Here is a 26924-nt window from a genome sequence, read left to right as displayed (position 1 = left end):
TATTGGGTGCCGTCAAGGATTCTATCTCGGTGGTTGTGGTGGTTGTGGTGGTAATGTTAGTAGTAGTATCTGTAGTAGTATCTGCTACGTACGCCTACAACGTATGCGTAGTATATGCCAGGGACGCGAGCCTTGGACGCATCCTTATCGGGTTGCCGCCACATTCAACCCCCTGCTACATCGCAATATCTATGTCTCAATCTCTATCTGCCTTAACCCCTTTGGTCGTGTAAAACCTCCGGAATCAACTTCCCAAGATCGGAAATCAAGCAAAACAAACTTAACTTACACTGACAATCTTAACCCTTATGATCCAGTATTCGGTTAGCCTTGATGCAGGTATTTCCAATAAATGGTAAATGGATCGGCAATATCTTCCCGCGCCGCCTCGACCATGCGTGGTTTAGGACAGCTTCCTCTTCGAGTATAACGACTCGTTACGAGGTTACGAGGACCCTCCCGGTGATATCGGTACAGGAGCACGTCAGTACTTGTTATCCTGATGTCGTCGTGTAAGCGAATCGTAAGCTACGAGGACCCTGATCATCCTCCTACCGTAGATGAATGGTTACCCCTGCAGGGGTGACTTAGACAGATGAAGTCTCTCTATAGGTGTCCTGATCCAGTATCTCGACCCCTGCATAAGCTTCTGGGTTCTGGGCTCCTGCAAGAGGTCAGGAAATTGGTGTGCAATGTCTAAGACAGATTGTCAATATGATCGGCATCGTGGTAGCCGTGATAGTCAGGGATGACAAATGGTACAACTAGGCCAACTCGACTATTGGATCCTACCATTCCCGTGTAAACGTTTCCGATAGACGCCGTCAGATCTATAGAAGAGCTACTTGCCTAAAGTTGCATCCATGGGGTTCCGTGCTAAGGGTGGAAAGATTTTCCTATCCCCCGAATATCAGGCTTTATTATTGTAACTTACGACAGCCCACTTGCGACCCCGGACGGGACACGACTTATTACGCGTTCCGACTGTTCTCCTTGAGACAGAAATATAAACCGCATTCTCGACCTAAATGCTATCTTGACAAGTCTTTTCTTAGAGTACTCTTGGGCTCTATAGTACCGTCGCAACGAAATCCGTAGTCATGGCCCCGTCAGCCACAAGCCCCAGTGCATATGGCACATCCAACGGAGTCCACGAGGATTCGAGAGCTCCTACTAACGGATACACCAACGGGCATACCAATGGCCATACCAATGGACATACAAACGGATTCACTAATGGCTCTTCACACACCAATGGCAACTCTGAGCCAAATGGGCATCATGCTCAACCCTTCGGACAGACCAACGGTCATCGAGTTGGTCAAACCAATGGCCTCAGCAACGGCCTCAGCAATGGAGACTCAAACGGCGTGAATGGGGGCCATACGTCACTACCTAAAGAGAAGCCGATGCCTATTGCCATTGTTGGTATGTCTTGTAGGCTACCGGGCAGCGTAGCAAGTCCAGCCGAGTTCTGGGAACTATGTGCTAGAGCTCGAACTGGCTACTCAGAGATACCAAAGGAACGGTTTAACACCGCCAGCTTCTATCACCCGAATCCGGGGAAAGCTGGCTCCCACAACCCTGTTGGTGGCCACTTTCTGAACACAGACCTACAAGCATTCGACGCCCCTTTTTTCAGTTTAACGGAGAAGGAGGCTATCTCTATGGACCCGCAACAACGCCTGCTCTTGGAATGCACGTTCGAAGCGCTCGAAAACGCGGGTATTCCCAAGCACAAGATCATTGGCAAGGATGTCGGAGTCTTTGTTGGCGGATCATTCCCCGAATACGAATCTCATTTGTTCAGAGATTCAGACACTATTCCTATGCATCAAGCTACCGGTAAGTTGGCCAAGGAATATTGAAATAATTTTTTTCCGCTGATGACGTTGGCAGGTTGCGCGTACGCCATGCAATCTAATAGATTATCGCATTTCTTTGATCTTCGCGGGCCCAGTTTTACTACAGATACGGCATGTTCTTCAAGTTTGGTCGCACTGCATGTGGCTTGTCAGAGCTTACGTGCGGGTGAATCGGGCATGGCAATAGTTGGTGGTTGTCATTTGAATATGCTCCCGGAGTTTTGGATATCCTTTTCTAAGTCGAGGTAAGGGATCTCGATCTTAGTATCAGATTTAATGCTCATCACATCACTAGACTCTTTTCGGATTCAGGTCGATCATTTTCCTTCGATAGTAGAGGTACGGGATTTGGTCGTGGTGAGGGGTGTGGTATGGTAATCCTCAAGCCTCTCGATCAGGCTCGCAGAGACAACGATCAAATCCGAGCAATCATTGCCGGAAGCGGGATCAACCAGGACGGAAAAACTCCCGGTATTACTATGCCCTCCGGCGAGGCGCAAGGTAAGTTTGCAAAAGGCATTTTTCGAAGCATATAGTAACATAACTAACATAACGCCTTAGAAATATTGATGCGCCAAGTATATACCAACGCTGGACTCGACCCCGCTGATTGTGGCTTCGTGGAGGCACACGGAACGGGAACTAGAGTTGGTGACCCAATCGAAGCCACCGCAATTCATAATGTATTGGGTGCCGGGAGGTCTCCGAGAGACCCCCTTTTCATCGGATCTGTCAAATCCAATATCGGCCATCTTGAGGGAGCTTCTGGAATTGTTGCAATTATCAAGTCTGCTCTCATGTTAGAGCGAGGTTTCATTTTGCCTAATTATGACTTCAAATACCCCAATGAGAAGATTCCTTGGAAGGAGTGGAATTTCAAGGTTTGTTTTATCCCCCCCTTTTGCTCACGTTGTAATCTGGAGAGCATTTGCTCATTTAATACAGGTACCCATTACCCAACGCCCTTGGCCGCGGAATAAGAAATACATCAGTGTCAACAACTTTGGGTTTGGCGGTACCAATGCTCATGTCGTCCTTGAAAAAGTCCCTTTCACGCAAAAGGGCTCTAAGAACGATGCCGATCTTAAGAACGACAACCCTGGGAGGAAACTCTTCCCAGTCACTGCGAATGACAAAAACACACTAGAGGCAGTTCTGAAGAGTCTGATTATCTACTTGGAGCAAAGACCTGAGATGTTCCAAAAGGACTTAATGTCTGACGTTGCTTACACTCTGGGTCAACGACGATCTCTGCTACAATATCGGGTGGCAATTCCCGCGCTTAGGTCGTTTGACTTCATCGATGCTATCAACAACCAGAGAATTACCCCCGGTAAGGAGGTCGACCCGTTAAGGATCGGATTCATCTTTACTGGACAAGGTGCGCAGTGGTATGGTATGGGCCGTGAGCTCTACGACCAATATCCCGTATTCGCACATGCAATTGACTATGCGGATGCTTGTTTGAGCACGTTGGGTGCTTCTTGGTCTCTCGTGGAAGAATTAAGCAAAGATGAGAAGACTTCTGCCGTCGGAGCGGCTCATATTAGCCAGCCATCTTGCACTGCTATTCAATTGGCCTTAGTTGATCTTATGCGATCATGGAATATTTTACCCACTGCAGTGGCTGGTCATTCCAGTGGAGAAATCGGTGCGGCCTATGCCGCGGGTATCCTAACCTTCGAGGCATGTGTCTCTATCGCTTACCACAGGGGCCGTCTCATCCCTGTCTTAAAAGAGAAATACCCTGATTTGAAAGGCTCCATGATGGCTGTTGGAGGTAGCAAAGAAGAGTTCGAGCCTCTACTTTCGGATCTCAAAGATGGTGTAGTGAAGATCGCGTGCTATAACAGCCCTAGCAGTCTTACTATCTCAGGTGACGAGGCTGGTATTGATGAGTTGAAGAAGGTTGTTGAAGAGAAGCAACTCTTCAACAGGAAACTTTTTGTTGACACTGCTTATCATTCACACCACATGAATCTACTCGCAAAGGATTACCAGGCATCCATTGATCAGCTTGAAGGACCAATTTCGACTGACGTCAGATTCCATTCCTCACTCCTGGGCCGACGTATTGACGGCACTGAACTCGAAGCATCATACTGGGTACAGAACCTTACTTGCCCAGTCAGGTTCAACGAGGCAGTACAGACCATGCTTGAGCCTATTGATGGCCATAGAACAGGTGTCAACATGCTTGTTGAACTTGGACCTCACTCTGCGCTCCAGGGACCCCTTAAGCAGATCCTTAAGACGGTAGGTGGCGATGCAGCTAAGATCCCTTATGCTTCTGCCCTCGCACGAAAGAAGGATGCTGTAGAGACTGCCCTTGATGTTGCTGCTACCCTCTTTGCTAAGGGAGCTCCAATTGACTTTGAAGCCATCAACTTCCCTAAGCAGGGCAAGCCGCCAATGTTATTAAGCGACTTACCTCGTTACCCCTGGAACTATTCATCCAAGTACTGGCACGAATCCCGCATGACAGATCTACACAAGAACAGAACCGCTCCCCGCAATGATATCCTCGGCACTCTCGCCAACTACTCTAATGAACTTGAACCTACGTGGAGGAATATTGTTCGCCTCGATGACTTGCCTTGGCTGCAACATCACAGGGTCCAATCCCTGACAATCTTCCCCTTCTCAGGCTATATATCAATGGCTGTCGAAGCAACAGCTCAGCGAGCAAAGGGCGCACACGTGAACTTTGATAAGTTTGAGCTCCGTGATGTATCTGTTCTTGCACCATTGGTTATACCCGATGAGGATGTCGAGATGACGACTACCCTCCGGCCACATCAAGAGGGTACTTTAGTCTCATCAGAAGTGTGGGATGAGTTCCGTATCTGCTCGTGGACAAAGAGCAAGGGGTGGAAGGAACATTGCAAGGGATTAATTGCTGTTCAAACTCACGAATCGAACGGTGTGGATGATGCCAGACAGAATTTGGCGTCACGAATCCATCTCCAGTCAACCATTTCTGACATCAACGCTGCCGCGTCTTCGTCTATTGAAATGGAAAAGCTGTACGACAACCTCTCTGAGGTTGGTGTCGCCTATGGCCCTACCTTCCAAGGAGTAACCAACTGCAAGGCCTCTAGTTCCTGCTCGCGAGCCGACCTCCTTGTTCCCGACGTGGCCAAGGAGATGCCTAACCACTACCTAACCGACACTATAATTCAACCGTCATTCCTTGAATCCCTCATCTCCATGTACTGGCCAATTGCTAGCTCAGACAACTCATCCCCAGACACCATATACCTACCCTCATCGGTCTCAAGCGTCTCCATCTCGACGGAAGTCATCGAGATCAGCAAGACACCCGGGAAGGCCGTCAAAGCGTATTGTCTTGGATCCCTACCAACGGATAGCCCCAGGCCAACAAAGATGAACATGTTCATTGCCGGTCCTAATGCGTCGGAACCTGTCATCAAGCTGGATGGTCTTACCATTGCCCCTATACTAGAGCGCGACGGAGAGGCTGACCAGGAGGCTCACCGTGAGCTATGCTATAAGCTCGACTGGGAACCAATCCTTGACCCAGTATCAGTGGACTCTGACAGCTCATCGTCGGAATGGGTACCTGTCGAAGACTGCCAACTACCCGACTCAGACATTGAGATTGTATATGGAGTGGGTAGCCTTCAGGCACAAATAGCTTTCAGCTTAGCTGAGGCCTTACAACGAATCACTGGCAAATTACCTACCACGAGTACTCTTCTAGAGGCACAGGCCGAGAACAAACTTCTCATCTTCCTCTCTGAGATTGACAAGCCGCTCTTATCGCAGCTGAAGGCTGATGAATTCACCGCTCTTCAAAAGATGCTCACCTCTGTGCAAGGCGCCTTGTGGGTTGTCCGTGGCGCTTACGACAACTCTACTTCTCCAGACCTCAACATGATTCTTGGTCTTAGCCGAACCATCCGCTCAGAAACTCTACTACCATTCTCCACATTAGACCTCGATGGACGGAACCAACTATCGACCGAGCAGGTGACCGAAGCCGTTCTCAAGATCTTCACCGCAGTCTTCGGCAAGAGCAGCGCCTTGAATGGCGAGCTTGAGTTCCAGGAGAGGAACGGATCATTCTTCACCCCGCGAATCATCAACGATCAGGTGATGAACGAGATCGTCCACAGAGAAACTAAACCCTCTGCTCTTCAGCAAACACCATTTGGTGAGTCAGACCGACAACTAAAGATGGCTATCACAGACGCGGGTGCGCTTGAGACACTTCACTTTATCGACGACCTGGTTGCCGAGGCACCCCTCAATGGCGAAGACATCGAGTTCAAGGTCCACGCCGTCGGTGTTAATCACAGAGATCTCACAGCTGCCCACGGCAAACTCGCGACGCACGACTTTGGTGTAGAAGCCAGTGGTGTGGTCACCGCCATAGGGAAGGACGTCAGGAACATCCAGGTTGGCGACCGAGTTGCAGCTATTACCAAAGGCGCCTTTGCCACGTCAACCCGTACCAAGGCTACCTTTGCATTCAAGCTTCCATCGGACATGCAGTTCGAAGAGGGTGCAACACTCCCTCTCGCTTACAGCACCGCCTACTATTCTCTTATCGAACTTGGGCGACTGGCCGAAGACGAGACTGTTCTAATCCATGCCGCCGCCGGTGCCGTTGGTCAAGCTGCTATCGCGCTTGCTCAGATGGTCGGCGCCAAGGTATTTGCTACCGTAGGCAGCACTGAGAAGAAGGAATTCCTCATCAACGAGTACCACATACCTGAAGACCGCATCTTCTACAGCAGGAACCTATCTTTTGGCAATGCTGTACGCCAAGCCACCGGTAACATTGGTGTTGATGTAGTACTGAACTGCCTCACCGGTGACGGTCTACGTGAGAGCTGGAGCAGCCTCAACAAGTTCGGACGTTTAATCGACATCGGTGCTCGGGACACTAACACCAGCACAAGACTGGAGATGACCCAGTTCGACAACAACGCCAGCTTCATGACCGTCGATATCATGGCAATCGCTGCTGAGCGACCTAAGCTGCTACAAAGACTCCTCTCCGATGTATCCAAGTTGATGCGATACAACAAGATCCGCCCCATCTCCCCCGTCACCGTATTCCCCATCTCCGAGGTAGAGTCCGCATTCAAGACGCTTCACGGCGCCAAGGCTCACGGCAAGCTCGTCGTCGTACCACATGCACATGATGTCGTCAAAGCAACGCCTCCCCGTAAACCTGCCCAGCTGCTCAAGGCTGATGCTTCATACATCCTCATCGGCGGTACCGGTGGGCTTGGTCGAAGCATGGCCCGATGGATGGTCAGCCGAGGCGCTCGACACTTGGTTCTAGTCTCACGAAGTGGCAGCGCAACGGGCAAGGTCAAGGAATTAATTGAAGAAGCGGCCTCCGCTGGTGCAGAAATCGTTGTGCGCCGCGCTGACGTGGCTAACGCTGCATCTGTTGAAGAGTTAATTCAGCACGGTCTAGAGGGCTTGCCTCCTGTCAGGGGTGTAATCCACGGTGCCATGGTCCTTAACGTAAGTCTTTTCAACCCCAGCATCACTCTAGATTAATCAACTAACAAAAAAAAATAGGATGTTCTATTCGAGAAGATGACCTATGACCAATACACCACCGTCATCGAGTCCAAAGTCCAAGGAGCCTGGAACTTCCACAACGCCCTCGCCAGCACACCCCTAGACTTCTTCGTCGCCATCTCATCCGTGGCCGGCGCCGTCGGCAACAGAGGTCAAGCCGCCTACGCGGCCGCCAACTGCTTCCTCAACGCCTTCGTCCAATACCGCCTAGCCCAAGGCCTACCCGCGTCATCGTTAGACTTGACAGCTATCTCCGACTCCGGCTACCTGGCCGAGGATCTCGAGAAGGCCGCCGAAGTCGCCAAGAACCTCGGCAGCGACACCATCTGCGAAGCCGAAGTCCTCGCTCTCCTCGGCGCCGCTATCAACGGCAACCTGGCCACCGCCTGCAACAACCACACCATCACCGGCATGCGCATCACCCCCAGCATGCAGCCCTTCTGGACCCCCGACGCGAAATGCAAGCACCTGCGCGAAGCCATGGAAGCAGCCGCAGCCGCCGACGCCGCCGCCTCGGGCAGCACCAAGGCGATATCGTACAACGCGGTCGTGAAAGCGGCCAAGACGCTCGAGGAAGCCGAAGCAGTCGTCTGCGACGGGCTCGTGCACAAGCTCGCCGCGGTGATGATGATGGAGCTCGAAGACCTCGACGTGACGCGCTCGCTGTCGCACTACCCGCTAGACTCGCTCGTCGCCATCGAGATCCGCAACTTCATCACCCGCGAGTTCGAGGCCACCCTCCAGGTCCTCGAGTTGCTGTCCAGCGGCTCCATTCAGACGCTGTCCAAGGCTGTCTGCGTCAAGAGCAAGTTGGTTAACTTCTAGATGTGGGAAGACATAACTACCTTATATTATATATACATAGGAGGTGGCCTACCATAGGGTTAGATGCCTACCCAACGCATTTTATCGCAACGATTAGAATGAATGATTTTGGAGGATGGGGGAGCTAAGCGCTTTTATTAATTTTTCTTTTCTTTTTACTTATTATCATTATCGTCATTAACATTAGTTATTTGTCGTTTATTTTTATTTTCAGGGGTTGTTTTGGTAACATGTCGTCTAGAATTACTACTGTATACAAGTTCTTCCCCCGAGTTATCTGGGTTGTTTTTTATTTGGCTGTAACAGGATGGTAATATTTTCTTATATAGGTAGTATAGGTATATCATTGATAATTCATAGATTGTTATTACATTATACTTTTGCTTGTTTCTTCATGCTTTGCATCATTGGTGTCAATGAAGCTTTTCTTGACGGCTAAGCTCTTGGATCCCAGTTCGCATCGACCTCCTTCATCAACTCCTCCCCGAGTACATCTCCAAGACTAACCAGTTTGTAGCTCGCTTCGTTGCTTGTGCCTCCTTCTGGTAGTTGATTGGCATCGTCATGAGTGACTATTAATCCGTTGGGGAAAGCATCTCCGAGGGCTGCGCCTACAGCGGTAAGTCCATCAGTGTTAGTTACACCATCTATGCCTTTCTCCGAGTTCTCGTAAATCGTGAAGGTTTCGACGAAGTCGTGAGGAGCAGCCCGACGGTACACATTGTACGCACTGACACCTTGCTGGCTGACGAGTATGAAACCCTTGTCCGCTGATGGACCTTCAACCAATGTAACACCTTCAACGTCTGCGTACATATTGCCATCGCCAACTTCTCCGATAAGGAATCCTTCGCTAGAGTCATCATCCGGCTCTGCACCATAGCGCCAGAGAGCACGAGGTTCCTCGCCGATGATAATCCATCCGTTTGCGTCGTCTGAGACACATCCCTCTACTTGACTGCCAGTTCCGCCCGTGAAATTACGCACTAAGGTAGTTTGCAATGCATCCTCAGCCCATGTCAGTTCATATTGAAGATACTCGGCCGACTTGGCGTTGACAAACAGATACTGCTTGCCACTTTTACGCGAGTGATATACGCAGCTACCGTAGACCTTATAGCCGTCTTTAGTTGGCTGCGAGCCACCGGCTATTGTCTGTAGAGTACCATTGGTAGTGATCTCAAAGAGGCTAAAGTAGTTAGCTACAGACTAAAATGAGTTGGTTATAAGGAGACTTACCATAGAGTATTGTCAGTTCGACAAGCAGCATACGCCAAATCAATAGTTCTATTTCCAGCCTGGAAATTGTATATCACGTCAACGTTATCCGGCTCCCCGGCGTCTATGCTCTGCAATAGCTTCCCACCGAGATCAAAAACGCTCAGTCCAGAGCCTTCTTCTGATTTCGTAGTAGTGATAATCCTCGATTCGGCCTTATCAGTGGGCGATATCCATATCGCAGGATCATCTCCATCGCCGCCGTGAGCATCTGTTTCAGCAACGGGCTGCACCACCTTGAATGCGCAGTACAAGCCGCCCCATCCATCTTCGCATTGACATATATTCGCTCCAACACATTCGCCATGCGTCGAACAGTCATTACGACACGTAATCTTTGCGCAGTCCTCGCCGTCGAATCCTGCGAAGCATGAGCACGAGAGTGTACCCGCGTCGCTAGTACCGTTTTGACAAAAGCCATTGAAGCTGCACTGAGAGCAAACAGAGCTGGAACTGCTTATATTCTCGCGAGGATCGTAAGATGTGTTCAGATCTAGGCCTAGCCCACTGAATGCTGCTTCCAAGGAACTAACGGCAAATCTCTTTCCAGAATCACCTTTCGTAGCATAGGTTACTGCGCCGGCTGGGTATTTCTTTGTCGGCGCTTGGTAGACGTTTAGGCCCTTAATTTCGATGTCCTCATCTGAGGTAATCTTCATAGAACCCAACTGGGTGAAGGAACTATTATATACCGCTATGACATCGTTCTCAGCAACCAGGATATAATCCGAGTCGAGGCTAATGTAAGCGGCAAGTGCCGTAACATCATCTTCAGCCTTTCCGAGAACACTGATTTGCGGCGCTGAAGTTGTCTCCGTAGCTGGAAAGGTATAAATCTCAGGGCCGTCATCCGCTGCGAAATATACAGCCTCCGCAGACAAAGAGACGGCGCACGACGTCGCCTCGATTGGGTTTGCGAAGGTTTGGATCTCAACAAGTTCATAAGTTCCATTATTTTCCCTCAAGAGATGCTGCACAGTTTGCTTCTTGCCGAACAAGTAGATATACTGTTCTCCACTGCTTTGGCTCTTCCAAGAGCAGAGAGCTGACCAGTCACCTAAGGTACGTGCCAGAGGCTCACCAACTTGCTTGGTGGTGCTTGCGTCGTAAAGTCGAAAGAAGGAATCAGGTTGGGCGATGGTAACGACGAGGTTTTTCTCGCCAACCCCGTGGACGGCTGTTACAAGCTTCGTGCGACCAGGAGTCTCGTGGGCCGTTTCTGTCAACGGGGTTTCGCCGTCCAAAGTAAAGAGGCGTAGTCCACCAGTACTAGCACCACCATCATTGCCAACGATGAGGGGCTGTGAATCATCGTAGAACACGGCTACTGAGTCTGACTCGACGTCGCCAGATTTTGCTGAAATCGGCAAATCAACTTCCAATGCAGCTACAGTCGCGCTCGCAGCTAACGAAGTAGCGAGAAGGTAACGGGATCTCATTGTGGAGTTGGACTTGTCGTTCTTGCTGAGAGGGATACCAGCTAAGAACTCCAAGACAGACCATCATCGTCTCATCCTCTTTAATATAGTCGAATAATTATTTGAAGTCATTACCTCTCAGGGGCTCATCGGAGCTCACCCCTGTGTAAATCATAGTCGAAACTGACCCGTGCAATCATGCGACAATGCCGTTGGCTCAAAATCCCCACGCCAAGCAGTTAAGAGATCTTCGCCTTCCAAATTAGCCATAGTCGTAAAAGATTTGCTCATCTATTTGCTCGTCGGCATTCAAGAGCTTACAAGCTAGAAATTTTTATTAAATCACTAAAACTTCTCCTCGTGAGTTTATTCCTCAATTCTTCAAAACTCCCTTTGAGAATATATGAGACTACGGAGCAAGCAAAAGGGGCAAGCCCCCCTATGAGCGAAACCGCTTAAAATATTAGCGAATCATAGTAGCGATGAGAGTGGGGGTACGAGGATCGTCGGCAAAACATGAAAACAAGCATTAAGAAGCTTCTTAGATCGGTAGCTTATTTCCGCAAGCTTGTAACATGAACTATTCATGTACGTAATAAAACGTTAGTAGACATATAATGCCAGCATTTATGAGAATTCAGAAAGACGACGGATGAGTCTTTTAAAAATTACACTGATAAGTTCTTCCAAAGTCGATAAGGATCACTACCAATTAGTAGCAGGATTTGGTACAGATCTAATCAATGCCAAGAAGTAGCATCCTCCTGGAACGTGCGAATATGGATGGAGAGTCTCATTGGCTACCTGGTCCCTGGTATCGGATCCGAAAAGTACCTACGCACGAAGTTCATGGAATTCTACCTCATCATCATGGTGTACTTCGTACGAGTCTTTTCTCGTGGTTCTCTCGCGTTTCTCGCCTTATAACGTCCGAAGAATCATATGAATCTGACGATGTTTCGCGAGATGCTGCGGCGCTGTGTAGCTATCGGGAACCAAATATATATCCTTATCTCGCGAATTGGATAACCATGATTGGTGGTACCAGGGTGTGGCTTTCTCGAATTGGAAACGACGTGTCACCTCGAGATAAGACTGCGCTCCCGGAAAATGTCTATACATCTGATAGGTACATATGATCTAGAGATGAGTGAAACAGGTCTTTACCGCAGCTACGGGATACCCGATGTGCGTCTGTTTGGGCTCGGTGTAGGGCATCTAGAGCTGCGTGGAACTTCGAGAAAACGCCTAGGTGACAACAGAGCTCTAATAAGTCGGGCGATCAACGTAAAGCAAGGTAAAACAAGCCCTATGTGCAACGCTCCGTCAAATCAAGCAGTCGGTAGACGGAAAACGAGGTTGTTGATTCGCTACGATAAGGACGTAGGATGCTACGTTCAGCCATGACGCCTAGGAATCTTTGAATTAAAATGAATGGCTTTTCAGCTATTTAACTGGCTCTTGGTGCTGCTTATGGCTGGAGGCTGATGGGTCATACCGCATCGTAGGAGTGTCGTGTGCACAATGGTTGGTGTTGTACATCGTGGAGTTTTGATGCTTGTGCCCGGGTATCACAACTGACTCCGGTAAGACGTGTAGGTATGTATCCTATGCATTTTCGATTTGCATATATAAACTCATATATCGTGCATCTACCCTTATTATTTATCGTATAGGTAAGTACTTACAGTAATTATTATATAAGACAAGTTGGTTTGATTTTTGGTGTTTCTGGTATCTCTGGTATTTCTAGTATTTCTGGTGTTTCTAGTGTTTAGGTAAATCGAAGGATGCGTTTTGTGCAACCCCCTGACCAGGTCGGAAGCTTGACCTTTGAGTTGTATAATGCGCTGTAAATCTTGTCGTCGATCTCGTAACCATGTACATTAGATGCCACACTGTCTCTCGTTTACCATCCAGTCTAAGACATTCCGGAGTCGTCTCCTTATCGGTTCTACGAAACAGTCAGAACACAGTCAATAAATCAACAAATACCAACTCACAATTCAGCCGTCCTGGAATAAGCAAGGCAATGTTGCGCCCGAGGCTTGCCTTGTCAACCTTGTCTTCGGACCTTCTATGATTATAATAAGGTTATTGTTGTTGCTGATGGTGTTAATGTTTTATTCAGCTATTCAGCTAATTAAATGATTCAGCCAAAGACTTTGGGGGAAGTGATTATCTTAGGTACTTGTCTTCTGTACTTGTCTTCCCATCAAATCAGGAGACGTGACTTCCTCGCTTCTCTCTTATCGAATCCTCCTTCCAAAGTCAACTACAACCGGTTGTTACACGTGGCACTGGCAAGGGGCGTCGCAACTTAGAGTTAATAAGTAGCAACGTGCGCGCCTTCTACTTCTTATTATTACTTTAACTCCTTCCAGAAGGCCTTCTTCTCCATTTCCTACTCTTAGGTTCTTCAATATTAAACCCAATTAAAGTCATCCATCCTTCTGGTATCGCCTTGCGCAGTGCGTTACAATAATTAATGGCGGGCGACGATTCTCCCAGTCCTTCTGCTGTCTACAACGGCAGTGAAGATCTTCATGATAAGAATCCTTCGTTCGCTGGTGATCCTTACATCGATGATGATGGCGATCATGGCGCAGATACCGAGTTGAAACGCTCTTTGAGCACGCGTCACTTGACCATGATAGCACTTGGTTCCAGTATTGGTATGGGTTTATGGCTTGGTAGTGGTACTTCTTTGGCCAATGGTGGTCCCGCTGGTATCTTCCTTGGTTACTGTCTCGCCGGATCTATGATTTGGTGTGTTAGTCATTCTATTGGCGAGATGGCGTGTGTGTATCCTCTACCGTCTGCATTCGTGCAGTGGACTGGTAAGTACAAGGCTCATAAATCAAGTCCCTATAGACGGCTTCAGCTAATAATATTATAATAAAGGAAAGTTTGTCGACCCAGCAGCTGCTTTTGCCCTTGGTTGGTCTTATTGGTTCAGCTACTGGTAGGTGACACTCAGTATCTTAGGATGTCAATTACTAATTACTGATATCGTAGTATCACGATCGCGAACGAGTTGGCATCAGCGAATACCGTCATCACGTATTGGACAACACGTGTGCCGATTGCAGGGTGGATCAGCATATGGCTAGTTATCATCATCCTAATTAATATCGGTGCCGTTACCCTCTTCGGTGAAATCGAAGTCGTCGCTAGTACGATTAAATTTGGCTGGATCTTCGTTGTTATTATCTCCATGATCGTCATGTCAGCCGGAGGAGCAGGTTACGACGCGGTGGGTTTCCGGTACTGGAACGAGATGCCATTTACGCATGGTTTCAAAGGTTTCCTCGCCGTAATGCCTACTTGTATCTTTGCCATGTCGGGATCTGAGAACTCGGGCTTAGTCGCCGCCGAGACAGCCAACCCGAAAAAGTCCATACCTCGTGCTGTCGGATCTATATGGCTCCGCCTCGCGCTTTTCTACTTAGTCGGATCGCTCATGGTTACTATCAATGTTAATCCTAACAACGATCGCCTTTTCGGTGCTAATGGCGCCAGCGGAACTGGTTCTTCGCCGTTCGTCATTGCCTATAGCGACGCAGGCATTCCTGTTCTGGCTCACATGATGAACGCGGTTATTCTCATATCGGTTGTCTCAACTGGATCTATCTCAGGTTACGGTGGTTCCCGTACGGCAATGGGGCTAGCTTACTTAAACATGGCGCCCAAAGTATTTACAAAGGCTGACAAGATTGGACGCCCTTGGTGGGGTCTAGTCCCTACGTTCGTTCTTGGTGGTGGGCTTGCCTATCTCAATGTCAGTGAATCCGGCGTTAATGTCTTCACTTGGTTTTCAAATCTCACCTCTCTCTTCACCTTATTCGGTTGGGGCATGATTTGTCTCTCACACATCCGTTTCCGTCACGCTTGGGCAAGGCAGGGTCGTACAGCTGAGGAGCTTCCCTGGAAGTCTTGGATCTACCCAGTTGGTCCCTGGTGGGGTTTGACCATGTGCATCCTCCTCATTATAGTCCAGTTCTACCTTGCTGTCTGGCCACTTGATCACGAGCAGGGTCCTACAACCTTCTTTGCAAACTACATCTCGGTCATCGTCATCGTTGTACTATGGCTTGGCGCTAGAGCCTATTACCGTGGAAGATGGTGGGTCAACCTCGACCACATCGTGCTCGACGAAGGACGAAGGTTTTACAAGAATGATGTTGAGAAAGCGAAGCCCACCGGCGTGAAAGGATATGCGAAAAGAGCTGTCAGTGCTGTTTTTAGCTAAGTGAGCAGTTATCACTATACCAATTATGATGAGTTTTGAGTACACATTGTAAGTTCGCGAGAAGTGTATCGGAAATAGTCACTATTATAAGACTAGATAACTTAAATCCCTAAGTTACTCATACATTGCTCTGTGTTCGAGACGTCTTGAACTAAGACCAATTGCCTTAACTACAATAGTCGTTATAAATAATTGAGAAATGTGACAACCAGACATGCAGGATAACTGTAATCGTAATTCTAGTTTGGAGAGCTTATGTGTTCGAGTTTGTCATAAGATGTTAGTTAAACATCTTTCTAATATTACTTCTTATTGATGAACCTAATGAAAGTTATAGTTGCACATTATCTGTCATAAAGTCCACCACAGCTTTGACATAACACCTAAACCATTGACGATATACCGAACATAGGCGTAGTATACGTTACCCCTACCACATATGTGTAGACCCACAGTGATAACTGCATGTATGTAAATCTCCAGTTGCTTATAGTGTAATTAAAGTCAGATATGAAACGGCGATTTAGCCGCCACAATTACTACGGAGATCACTTGTATTAAATAACGACCCCTCTCAGTTGACCTTGAAATATCCCTTGCGGGTCTCTCATCCAATCAAATAAATTTTATAGATCATAGGGGGAAAGTCCTAGACCCCACTTTAACCATCGAGAAAGATTTGGCTGACCTCTTATATAGGCGTCCGTATAGCCTCAATTAATCCAGGTACACCAATTAGGTACGACGAAATTTTATTTACTACTTCCAGCTAAATCACTGTCGATCAGATTGGTACCTATGTTAACAACTCGACAGCTCGACAACCGGCACATCTAACGGTATTGGGTCTAACGGGGTTAATTATCGTTCCGTTGCCAATTTAGTAACATTACTCGGCTGAGAAATGTAACTATGACATGAAGGATTAGGAAAATAATTTCTATGATTATAGGGTGTTAAGTTAGACGGTTTCAAAAAGTCATGGCGGGATATTCTCATACATCAGACTGGTTTAATAGGTATTTAACCTAACGTATACATAAGTCAGAGTATCAGCTCTAGCAGCCCGAGTTATTTATTAAACCTATACTCTACTGTTAATCCATTATGAATTAGTATAACTAAAATAGGAACTATAGTATTTACAGTGAAATGTGCAATGCAACGGATACGAAGCTGAACTATACCCCTATCCGTTTGGTGCTGAAGCAACTCTTGCGTTTCTAGTAAAAACTTGGTTTACTAGGTCAGAATCACTACCAGAGCTTCATAGCAGTATTACGAAGCATTATTAATTGAGTATATACTTTGATTGACGATATTGTGGCTTGGCTATAGTACTATTTCTATCACCCAGCCTTTTCAATTATACGTAAAGGTTTCGCTACACTGTTTCATTTAGCCTGACAGGAGAGAATTAAGTTATCCAGTATCTAAGAGGTATTACATTGTTTTTCGCTATAACACTAGCAATTATACTGCGGGATGCACGGCATGTCCGGCGAAATGTTAAGTAGTGGGTAAAACTTGCTGATATACGAAGTTATCACAATCTCTGGTAACTCCGAACTTTTTCCATTTTATCAAAACTAGCTTGGACTTGGAGGGCTTAGAAATAGAATTGTTGATTAAACATTATTGCTTGAACATTCGATTAAATAGGTCAACTTTAAATCGGCTTTCCTTGTGTGTTTCTCCGTAGTCGGTCAGATAGGTTACTTGTAACTAGCATTACTCATCACTTAGGAGCCCCCTTTTCAAATATGTACCTGTATAATATCTACCAACGCGTAGCTTGTGATGAATATCATAATTAGTTTCAATCTAAATACAAAGGAAATAATATGTTACTATAAGGCAGAGGAACGGGAGTAGTTATATTTCATAGTTAATAGTGGCCAAAACTGATGTCTAACTATTTTGAGGCTTGAAAATAATAGGGGTAATTAAATATTCCTATTCATCAACTATATACTCAATTATCTTCTACATATAAGCAATATCATAATCACCAAATCTTAAGTCTGGTTATATATTAGGTTGTAGTTATACTCTGCCATAAACCACTCCCGAATCCAACCCCTCACCAGCTCACATACTATGGCAAGCCCATTCTATTCCCGAAGATAGGAAGGCCATTTGGAGATTGTTACTATGAAAGTAACCATCTCCACAACTCTATAAAAGGCCTGTTTTGTTTAACTTGATTTTATCTCAAATGCTGACAAACGGTATCCTGTCCTCAGGACTATAATTTCTATCCAGACAGCGCACTAACGATCATGGCAACCTTCACGCTAGCATCCTGGGCTACGAACCTAACCTACGCCAACCTGACTGCGCCCGTAGTCGACGCAGCCGTCAAGAGCATCTACAACTGGGCCGGCTGCGCCATTGGCGGGTTCGCGCAGGCAGCACCGCAAATCGCGCTCAACACGTCATTATCCGCAGGTTTTGGCGGGCCGCCAACATCTAGTATCCTCGGTCTGAACGGGTCGCTAGACGGAAACGGGTTGGGGTTCGGGATAGAGCCGGGATTTGCAGACGCCCAAGTCGCCGCGTTTGTCAATGGCATTGCGTCGCATGTTGATGACTACGACGATACGCACCTCGCGAGTATAATACATCCTACTGGCGTGGTAGCTAGTGCGCTCCTCGCCATTGCTGAAGCCGAGTCCCAATCTCAGGGCAATGGAAATCGAGCCGCCGGAGTAGTGTCAGGGACAGATTTCCTAACCGCTTTCGTTGCCGGCATCGAGGCCGAGCTTAAGCTTGGACTATCAGTCTACCCGGAACACTACGACGTGGGGTGGCACATTACAAGTACGACGGGTTCTGTGGGTGCGGCTGTCGCAGTTGGCAAGCTATTAGGGCTGGATACCGAGCACCTCCAGCACGCAATAGGAATCGCATCAACACAAGTCGTCGGGATGCAAGCCTTCTTCGGCTCAATGACCAAGTCGTTCCACATCGGGCGCGCAACGCAAGGGGGCATGCTGGCCGCGCTCTTAGCACAGAAAGGATATACAAGTTCACTCACGGCCCTGGAGGACAAATATGGCTGGCTAGATGTAGTCAGCACGCGCGAGAACGCATCCGCCAACTTTGCACAATTGGGAAAGGGGACTTGGGAGATCGAGAGGAACACGTTCAAGCCATTTCCATGCGGCATCGTCATGCACCCTACCATCGACGGGTGCATCCAGCTACATAACCAAATACTAAGCGAGGGAAATTCGATTGAATCGATTAAGAGCATCAACCTACGCGTGAACCCGGAAGTTCTGATACTCACCGGTCAGACAGATCCGCAGACGGGGCTCGAAGGCAAGTTCAGCATATACCACGCCGCCGCTGTTGCACTATTATACGGCCAAGCAACTCCCACGCAGTTTACGGATCAAGTAGTGCAGAACGATACAGTGATAAGCATGCGGAAGTTAGTCAATGTAACTATCGACGACAGCGTAGGCGAGGATCAAGCATACACTTACGTAACCTTCAACGACAACAGCACCATGGAAAACTACATCGAGCACGCAATTGGCAGCTTGGATAACCCTTTAACTGTGGAGGATCTAAAGACAAAATTTATTGACCAAGCGTCACGTCAAATCGGAAGTGTAAAGGCCGAGAGAGCATATAATGCTTTCACAACTATTCAAAATATAACCAATGTAGGGAAGTTAAGATCACTATTCTAAAAGTTGACTATGGTTACAATCATCACTAAACAGAGTTTTTTTACGGTTAGTAAACGAATGATAGCTTGCTTTTAATACCTTGAAATAAAAGCCCCTATAGTAACAAGTAATTAATCACCATGAAAATACCAACCATGATTATTATCATCCGGAATATACTTCTGAACATTACCAGAGTGTATAAACATACACCACAACGTAAGTAATGGAATTAACATGGCAAAATATTCCATTTCAATGTATCCGAATGCTCTCTCCTTATCATCTATTTCCAGGTGTATTAACACGCCGCTTATGTTACAAATGTTGTCTCCTTATTCAGAAGTCTCAGAATACACGTGCTTATTATGACTGGGGGTCCGATGCATTAATGTACTCAGTGACCTCTTTAAAGGCAGAAGGCCTCCATTTAGAAGAACTTTTTGCGGAGCCGATATTTACGATCGTGATCGTAGGGCCAGGAGTGTTATCTCTAGGATGTGACTCGCTCTGATCAGTCCAGACAAGAGAATCCAACTTGCGAAACATTCGAAATCGCTCTGCGCGGATTCTTTCGGCTTCAACTGGTTTCTTTATATGCAATAAGAAGGTCTCAAGTTGAAAGAGGGATTCAAGAATGCAATCGCGGGAGCCAGTAAGCCTTGCCGCAAGCACCGAGCTCCTATAAAAGTTCTCGGCCTGTCGGAAGTCCCTTTTAATGCACTTGATATACCCAAGCCAGACACAACGAAAGGATTCATCCCTAGCCGCCAGGGAACTAGGACTTAGGCAAGATAAAGCTTCTTCGGCTTTGTCCAGGAATCCTTGATTCAAATTTAATTTGCAAGTCGCTAGTGCATGCTCCAGTTTAAGCAAACCGAGTAAGGACCGGTCAGCAAAATTGTCGCGGATCTTAGACAAGTGGTATTGGAGACCTTGTAATTGAACTCTAGGATCCTTCTCCCTTTCTACAGCGTCGAAATATTTGAGATATGTCTCGATAGTTAAGGGGTGAGTCGATCCCAGCCGTGTACCATATTCTGATACACAAAGTGCTAAGACACGCTCCGTAGCATCCCGCTGTTCGATGTAAGGGATTGATACGAAGCTTCTCCAGAACCTTGCGAGAGGACTATTCTGACCATAAATTTCCATGCTTAGGTCTTGACAAAATTGAAGTAGCAAACCGCGTACCTCTCCGCGTCCAATTCGATTTAAATGAGTAGCAGTCGATAGTATTTTGGGTATGAGAATTGGCGGGGGATTCCTCAATACCCTCGCCAGCATTGAAAATGGGGTATCGAGGGCTTTCCTAACTACAACTGGCTGTGCTTGACGAGACACCGATAGGCCTGCTGTTACGCACCTATCAAGTAGTGAACTTAAGAGTCCTGAAGGTCCACACCGGCCATGAGTATTCCAACAATGGGTATCTGACCAAGACCAGAGGCCCTTCTCAAAAGATTTGTCTAAGTAAATATGTAGCGCCTGAAACATGTCCTCGGGGAAAGAGGGAAGTGGGCTACGGCGTCCTCCCGGTGTTGAACATTTGGGCCGTGGCGAAAGACGTTTATGACTTGGAATAGGCGAACTTGAAGGAGGGGTTCGGCAAGTCACGTCTCGAATTGCTTCCGGGCTGGGCGCTGCACCGGCTTCGAGCTTCGCGAAGACAGCGGGGTTTCGTGACAGATACAGCTGGAGGTTACCATGATCTACCTCTCGGCTCCTGATATAAAATGTAGATGGTTTGTGCGTTTTATCGCGATGCTTCTTTAAATAGAGTATTTGAAGGACCTCATCAAATCGGAGGTTTTTGAATGCACCCCATGCTGCAAGTTTCTTCTTATACATGGGAACACTACCCAATGTTAGCTAAATCGTCTAGTCCTATCTTGTAAGTCCATACGTGGAGTAAAATTCATGATGTTCTTCCATGTACGACTTGACCTCCTCGAGAGTCTTATCTTGGTCAAGGTATAATTTCGTGATAACATCCTGTAATCGAGCCCAATCTTGAGTTGTGGTATGGTGCGAGTCTGGTGTATTCATTTTTCATGATGACTAAGTCCGAATCAAAGTGATCAAATTCAGAGGCCTCCGACAAAAAGCTATCCATAGTTTTCCCGTTGATTTTATACTACTCATTCGGAACCAAAGCGAGGCTTAGGGTAGTTAGAAACCCAAGGGCATCAGCAACATACGGTACTAGCACATCCGTAAGGCGGGATCGAATAACATCCCGCCTCGATGTTGATTGGTTAGGCGAACAGGGGTTTGGCCAATGACGGTAAAGGTTACCTGCAAGAGCCTCTCTAGAGAAACCATATGGGCTGAAAGAAGGTCGGTGGGAGCTCAAAGGCAGCTGAAAAAGAGCCGGGGTTCGGATAACTAATATCTCCATTGGGTGTTTGAACGCTTCGGAAATCTGAAGCACACCTCTATTCCTAGGAACCACGATCCATTTCTGACAACTGGCACACTTGTACACTGGCTGAGGCTTCATCAACCCGGTTTCGGTAATGACGGGGTCGTAAAAAAGTATCATGTGCCTTCACAAGCTCGTTGCCGCTCGTTGCAGCTCGCTGCTTTTTGATAGTGAGCGATGATCATGTCGCTGGTCCAACGGAAAACGGTAGATATCTGGCAACATTGTGCGAACTAAGACATTCATAAACGGTCCATTAGAGAGATCTAGATTATATGCCATGAGTGTGGCTTAGTCTCATACACGGATAATCAAGTGGTACTAGATTCCGTATATGTGATGATTGTGATAAGAGAACGTAAGAAGAGGCGGAAGATGTGGGGCCGAAGTCTTGGGAGGTTTTGGAGGTTTGGGGTAAATTGCCATTATGTATTTTGTATCTCATAGTGGGGTTATGCTGACTTTATTTTTAATGTAATTTGATTGGTTGACTTTAATTGACAGTCGCGTTCCACCCATTAAGGACGCGTTTTCCTTAGTAAAGTCGCGTCGTCTAAAATTCCATAATGTGACGAAAAGTCTCCATGTAAACCTTCACGATCTAAGATTGATACCCCATAACATATGCTATATGCTATTTAGGATTCGTAACCCGTTACGATGTTAAGGCAAGATATTAATCGTATAGACCCTAAAAGACGAAATGTCGTCGATCACCGAAAAAAACAATTCGCCGAACCTACATATAAGGAAATTCAATATCCTCATCGTCTAAATTTCTATGAGACGCCCCCGACGGCAGACATTACCTTGGAGCAATTTGAGCAATGGGCTATCGATAGGCTTCGGGGTATGAATCAATTCTATATTTATTGCAAATTCGTATCTTAAACTGACGATAGCATCATTATAGTCCTCGCCGAACTAGAAGCATGCTCATTCCGCAATAAATCCCCTGCCGAGACCGCCGCACATATGAAGCCGTTGCTCGAGAAATACCTCCCACTCGATTCTAACTCATCTTCCTCGTCCAAGCTCTTGGCTGAGAGGCAAAAAGACCATTACAGCCATTTCATTCTCAGACTTGCATTCGCATCAACCGAGGACCTACGCCGAAGATTTAGTCGCGTCGAGACAACACTCTTCCGTCTACGATTAGCCGAGGACAGTACGCGCGAGCGAAACGCCTTTATCCAGGGTTTAAACTTGGATTGGGAACCTGTAGCCGAAGACGAGAGGAACAAGTACTTTGCCGAATTGACAGCGACCATCGGCTCCAGAAAGGGGGACGAAGAGACAGCTTGGTATAAAGTCGATTGGGAACGTGTACCCGATTTAGTTGAATCTAGGAGGGTATTATTAAAGGCCGGAAAAGCCTACGTTCCTTCAAAAGAGCTACCAAGTATGGTCACTGCTGAGTTCACGAAGAGACTAGACCGATCGCTAGAGGTAAGTCTTCTCTCAAACAAGATGTATGTCTAGGTAGGTTAACCTAAGTTGCTATAGCTTACGGCACGTGCACTACCACGACTTGATGAAGACGATCGACTTACCCCGATCCTCGATCACCTCTCCAAGAATTTCGTCACCCCTGATGCGGCTTATATCGGCACCAGTTCTGCTGTCCCCGGCGCCGAAATCACAGCGCGGAATATCGACAATATATCTTCACATTTCCCTCTATGTATGCAGCACCTTCATCGATCGCTGCGCCGGGATGCACATTTGAAACATTTTGGCCGTCTACAATACACACTTTTCTTAAAGGGTATCGGCTTAAACTTGGAAGAATGTCTAATCTTCTGGCGTACTTCCTTTCACAAGATCACAGACGATACTTTCAATAAGGAGTACAGATACAACGTAAGGCACACATATGGCGACGTCGGTGGAGATTCAAATAGGCGCGCCGGTGGCTATTCGCCGTTCTCGTGCCAGAAAATTTTAACAGAGCATCCACCTGGCCCCGGTGAAGCCCACGGATGTCCATATCGGCATTTCAACCTAGAGAATCTTACTTCCCTACTCCAACAAGTAGGTATCTCTGACCGGTCTGTCTTGCAAGGAGTCAAGGAAGATAAAGAAAATCAGAAATTCCACATGGCTTGTAATCGGTAAGTTTACCCAATTCCGTGGCACTATGAAGCATTGGACCCAGATTAATTGATCGGTATAGTGTATTCGAATACGTGCATAAGAATGAACTCAAAAAAGCTAAAGATGAGGGCATTATGACCGTTGCCCAGCTCGAGACGATCGTCCACCCAAACAAGTATTTCGAGAGGAGTTACTTGTTAAAGAATCTGGGCAAGTCCAATAATGGGGACGACATCAAAATGGAGGGATTCTAGTTGACGTGTGTATATCTTTAATTGTGCTAGCATTATATGATTTGATTGGGATGGAATGTATGCATTATTCACGAATTTCCCTCAGGGCCACGTTGGGTGCGCAAGAAACTCGGATGGGGCGTTGTGGTGTTTTTCGATAGTAGGGCATAATTCGATAATGTTTCACTACGTCCATTACATAGTAGAAAGCCATGGGCTGATATACATATGCATGTCAATGAATGAAGACAACAGTATATGCAATGACGATTTCCTGACGAGATTTAAGACATCGACAGGTCACACTACAGCTCATAAACGCCAATTCAGCTTGTACGACAATTAGGCCTCGAGGCTTGTTGATATTAGACACATAGTCGAGTATACCGCCCAACAAAAGCATATATGGCGTGCATATTGCGGCGGCTATGAAGTGGCCGACCCTTAATTCTGTCTAGGATCCAGGGTTGACATTGGGTACCTATTCCCCGGTTGTAGATAGACGAGGCTCTAGAACACAGAACTATATTACCGGAAAACAGGATGTGTCAATCAGTATATGCAAAGGGTCGTTAGGTACGCCTTCCGATAAGTCAGTCAAAGGCCGAATCCTGTCGGCTCACGCAGGTGTTGGTATGGTGGACTACGAGGTGATATAACATGCTATAGAGTAATACCGTGATCCAATGCAGGTCGAGGAGCGATTTAACAGAACATGTAGCAACGTATAAAATCAGGATGACTACTGTATGCACGTTCCCGGTTGCATCTTCTCCCTGCAGTCATCAATACGCGAACATCCCTATAGACCGGGTGGTGGATATAGAACGGGTACTGTAGACACCCGTGTGTGTCCGGGAAGAAATACACGGCGTTACGGAGCTTACCCTCCTATATTGTACACCAGAGTGAGCCGAACCCCGAGGGTGGTGGAACGATCCCCCGGCATAGCCCATCCGCGATAAGTAATGTAGAAGACGTTAAATACCCAAAGTAGCTTACTCGAGGATTACAGACCGGTTAGGATTAACGCATCCTTCCCTATGCCACATGTAGAAAATATACGCTTACTAAATAAACAGCGGTCTAAGCGTCTACGCACGCCGTACGTGTACAGAAACTACATCACGCGCGTTCCATACGCGGCCTAGTAAAATATATTAAATATAGTGAGTCAGTTTTTCTACGCACGGCCTCAGCGGGCACGCAGTCAGCTCAGAGACGGGCAATGAAGAACCCGCGGAAACCCCTATTCGGAAAATGCCAACCCGGACGGCATCCCATGATAAAAAACGGAAGACTCGGCAACCAAGGCTTAGCGGCCAAGTCTGACCTGCGGTGAAGCCAACAAAGGCTGTGAGCTCCACAGAAATTCTCTCCGAAGTCGCGAGAGTCCTGAACCTTTGTGTGTAGACCTTCGGTGAGGCTGATCTAGCATAACCTTGAGAAAGCAATTTTGGCTTTGTCTCGGGGAGCTGAGTGAGTCCTATATTTTTACTCTCGGACAATTTACGGAAAAGTACAGAAACGAAACGGGTACTGACATTTAGGGAAATTATGCGCGAGAGATTGGGGGGGAAGGGGGAGCTAAGCTTGTCCCTGTCCTGCCTTGTGTCCTTGTACTCAAAGTTGCGAATCTATACAAAGATCGACAGGGGACGAAAAAGCTTGTGATGATTCATGGTACAGTCTGTACACTTTGTGTAGACTAGAGGTAGTAGGACCATATTTTTTACTTCGAGAAGAAAATAACCCCCCCTCAAAATCGATCCCGTGCACAAGAATCGCGCGTGGACAATGGGAAGAAGCGGGGGAGAGGACAGGATTTATGCAAAAGAATCCGATTTCGAAGGAATGGGAAATTTCTCAACGTGGGATCGACTTTTCGATCTCGATCAGTGGTTAGCTGAAACTTGTTGTCTAGTGAACGTTTTGCGATCTATCGCATTTTATCTCCTTGGCAAAGGGACATATGCCATCACCAACTTGCCAATAGTTCGCAAAGGTAGTCCTGGCCGAATAAGGCATAAAGCTTAGAATGAGGAGCACGAGCTCAAGACTATGTAGTTAGACTCACACAGCATACAGAGGTAGTAGTAGTATTGCTCCGGAGAATTTTGCGTAGTCTCAATGGTACGGAATAATGTAGAAATTTCCAATCCGAAGCGGGTTACCTATTTCTGCGACATTGCGATGCTACCCATTTTCAATCTTAGTCTAATCGGTGTGATAATTAATCTTCAATTTGCTTTCTCCTGAGTAGTACGCCGTACGTAAAATGTAAATCTAATCGTGTTACCTACTATTATTATGTACCTTAGGTAGACATAATGTATGTACCTCATATGTAGGTATGTATAATTCGGTAAAATAAGAAAATGACAATGAATGAGGACTGGATCTGGAACGCCCTAGGACCCCACCGTTCCCATCTATGTGCCACATTACTGGGGCAGGGCTGGGCAACGGGAATCTTCGATCCTCTTTGTCGATCGTTTGTTCTGTCTAGGTCGAGATTCGAAGCCCGGATAACATAATCGGTCGTATGTTGTCGGTATCAAAGATTTTCTTGATAGAATCGTCTAGATAGGACCAAAGAGTCTAGATCACGGGAAATCATATGGCAAGGGTATTGTTAAGTGAGGCTCTATGTATTATCTACAGTTATCTCGAGTCTAGAGTGTGACTGAGATGCTTCATGGAAGATTCAAGAATAGCCGGCCACGAGTCCGTCTTCGCCGGTCAACTTCTCAGCTCGTCAAAGGAAATACCGAGCGATGCATCCGGGTAGTGAAAGATTCAACGCATATACGGAAATTATCTAAGTGGTCCAAGTCAGTGACGAGACCTGCTTTTCACATAGAGGGCTTGCGGTTGTGGTTTTTAGGCTTGCATATAGGCGTCCTGTCGGCGTTTTTGCTCAACCACCCCTCGAATGCTAACATCTGACCGGTTACACGAGTTTATACGTAAAGATATTGAAGATTCAGCTAAATTGACTACGCAAGGTCAAATGCTGTATAGAGAATTCCATCTGTCGGCTGCTAACCTTAAGGTACACCGTCGCGGGACTTCATGATTGTTCTCCAAGTTTCGTAGCCCCCCACAAGTCCACCCTGAAAGTGGATCTACAAGATCAGATAGATCCATTCATACATAGAACCGTAGTGAGGGTAAAACTGGAGTCGACAGAGACTCGGGTTCGCGACTGCGCAAGGGGGGCATACGATCCGGGATAAGGGCATTAGGCTTGATACCGGATCTTTTCTATCGAGTTTAGTTC

At 47.0% G+C, this 26924-nt stretch overlaps 5 protein-coding genes across 7 annotated transcripts; 4 read left to right on the top strand and 1 right to left on the bottom strand.

Annotated features, from left to right (window-relative positions):
* Positions 1–1100: 1100 nt before the first annotated feature.
* On the top strand, positions 1101–8255 carry GL218_02613 (Lovastatin diketide synthase LovF; the record flags this gene model as incomplete). The annotated part of the gene is made up of 7 exons (XM_033579143.1): positions 1101–1845; positions 1900–2110; positions 2161–2366; positions 2427–2746; positions 2811–5364; positions 5416–7370; positions 7428–8255. The coding sequence occupies 7 exons, from the start codon at positions 1101–1103 to the stop codon at positions 8253–8255; spliced, it is 6819 nt and encodes a 2272-aa protein (XP_033438860.1).
* A 435-nt stretch (positions 8256–8690) lies between these two features.
* Positions 8691–10972, bottom strand: GL218_02612 (3-phytase; the record flags this gene model as incomplete). Its single annotated transcript, XM_033579142.1, has 2 exons — positions 8691–9444; positions 9495–10972. The coding sequence occupies 2 exons, from the start codon at positions 10970–10972 to the stop codon at positions 8691–8693; spliced, it is 2232 nt and encodes a 743-aa protein (XP_033438861.1).
* Positions 10973–13439: 2467 nt separating this feature from the next.
* On the top strand, positions 13440–15203 carry GL218_02611 (the record flags this gene model as incomplete). 2 transcript variants are annotated; one of them, XM_033579141.1, is made up of 3 exons in its annotated part: positions 13440–13791; positions 13856–13916; positions 13970–15203. In XM_033579141.1, the coding sequence occupies 3 exons, from the start codon at positions 13440–13442 to the stop codon at positions 15201–15203; spliced, it is 1647 nt and encodes a 548-aa protein (XP_033438862.1). The 2 variants fall into 2 exon arrangements, with proteins under 2 accessions (XP_033438862.1, XP_033438863.1); XM_033579140.1 differs by lacking the exons at positions 13440–13791; positions 13856–13916 and having other exon boundaries at positions 14415–15203.
* A 2282-nt stretch (positions 15204–17485) lies between these two features.
* Positions 17486–18907, top strand: GL218_02610 (uncharacterized protein; the record flags this gene model as incomplete). Its single annotated transcript, XM_033579139.1, has 1 exon — positions 17486–18907. One exon carries the CDS (start codon positions 17486–17488, stop codon positions 18905–18907), a length of 1422 nt encoding a protein of 473 aa, XP_033438864.1.
* A 3064-nt stretch (positions 18908–21971) lies between these two features.
* Positions 21972–23662, top strand: GL218_02609 (putative DNA primase large subunit; the record flags this gene model as incomplete). 2 transcript variants are annotated; one of them, XM_033579138.1, is made up of 4 exons in its annotated part: positions 21972–22161; positions 22225–22760; positions 22818–23425; positions 23488–23662. In XM_033579138.1, the coding sequence occupies 4 exons, from the start codon at positions 21972–21974 to the stop codon at positions 23660–23662; spliced, it is 1509 nt and encodes a 502-aa protein (XP_033437937.1). The 2 variants fall into 2 exon arrangements, with proteins under 2 accessions (XP_033437937.1, XP_033437936.1); XM_033579137.1 differs by lacking the exon at positions 21972–22161 and having other exon boundaries at positions 22287–22760.
* Between the last annotated feature and the right edge of the window lie 3262 nt (positions 23663–26924).

This window comes from Daldinia childiae, assembly GCF_008694065.1.
Source record: "Daldinia childiae strain JS-1345 chromosome Unknown Scaffold2, whole genome shotgun sequence".
NCBI lineage: Eukaryota > Fungi > Ascomycota > Sordariomycetes > Xylariales > Hypoxylaceae > Daldinia > Daldinia childiae.
This window is presented reverse-complemented; position numbering and strand designations above follow the sequence as displayed.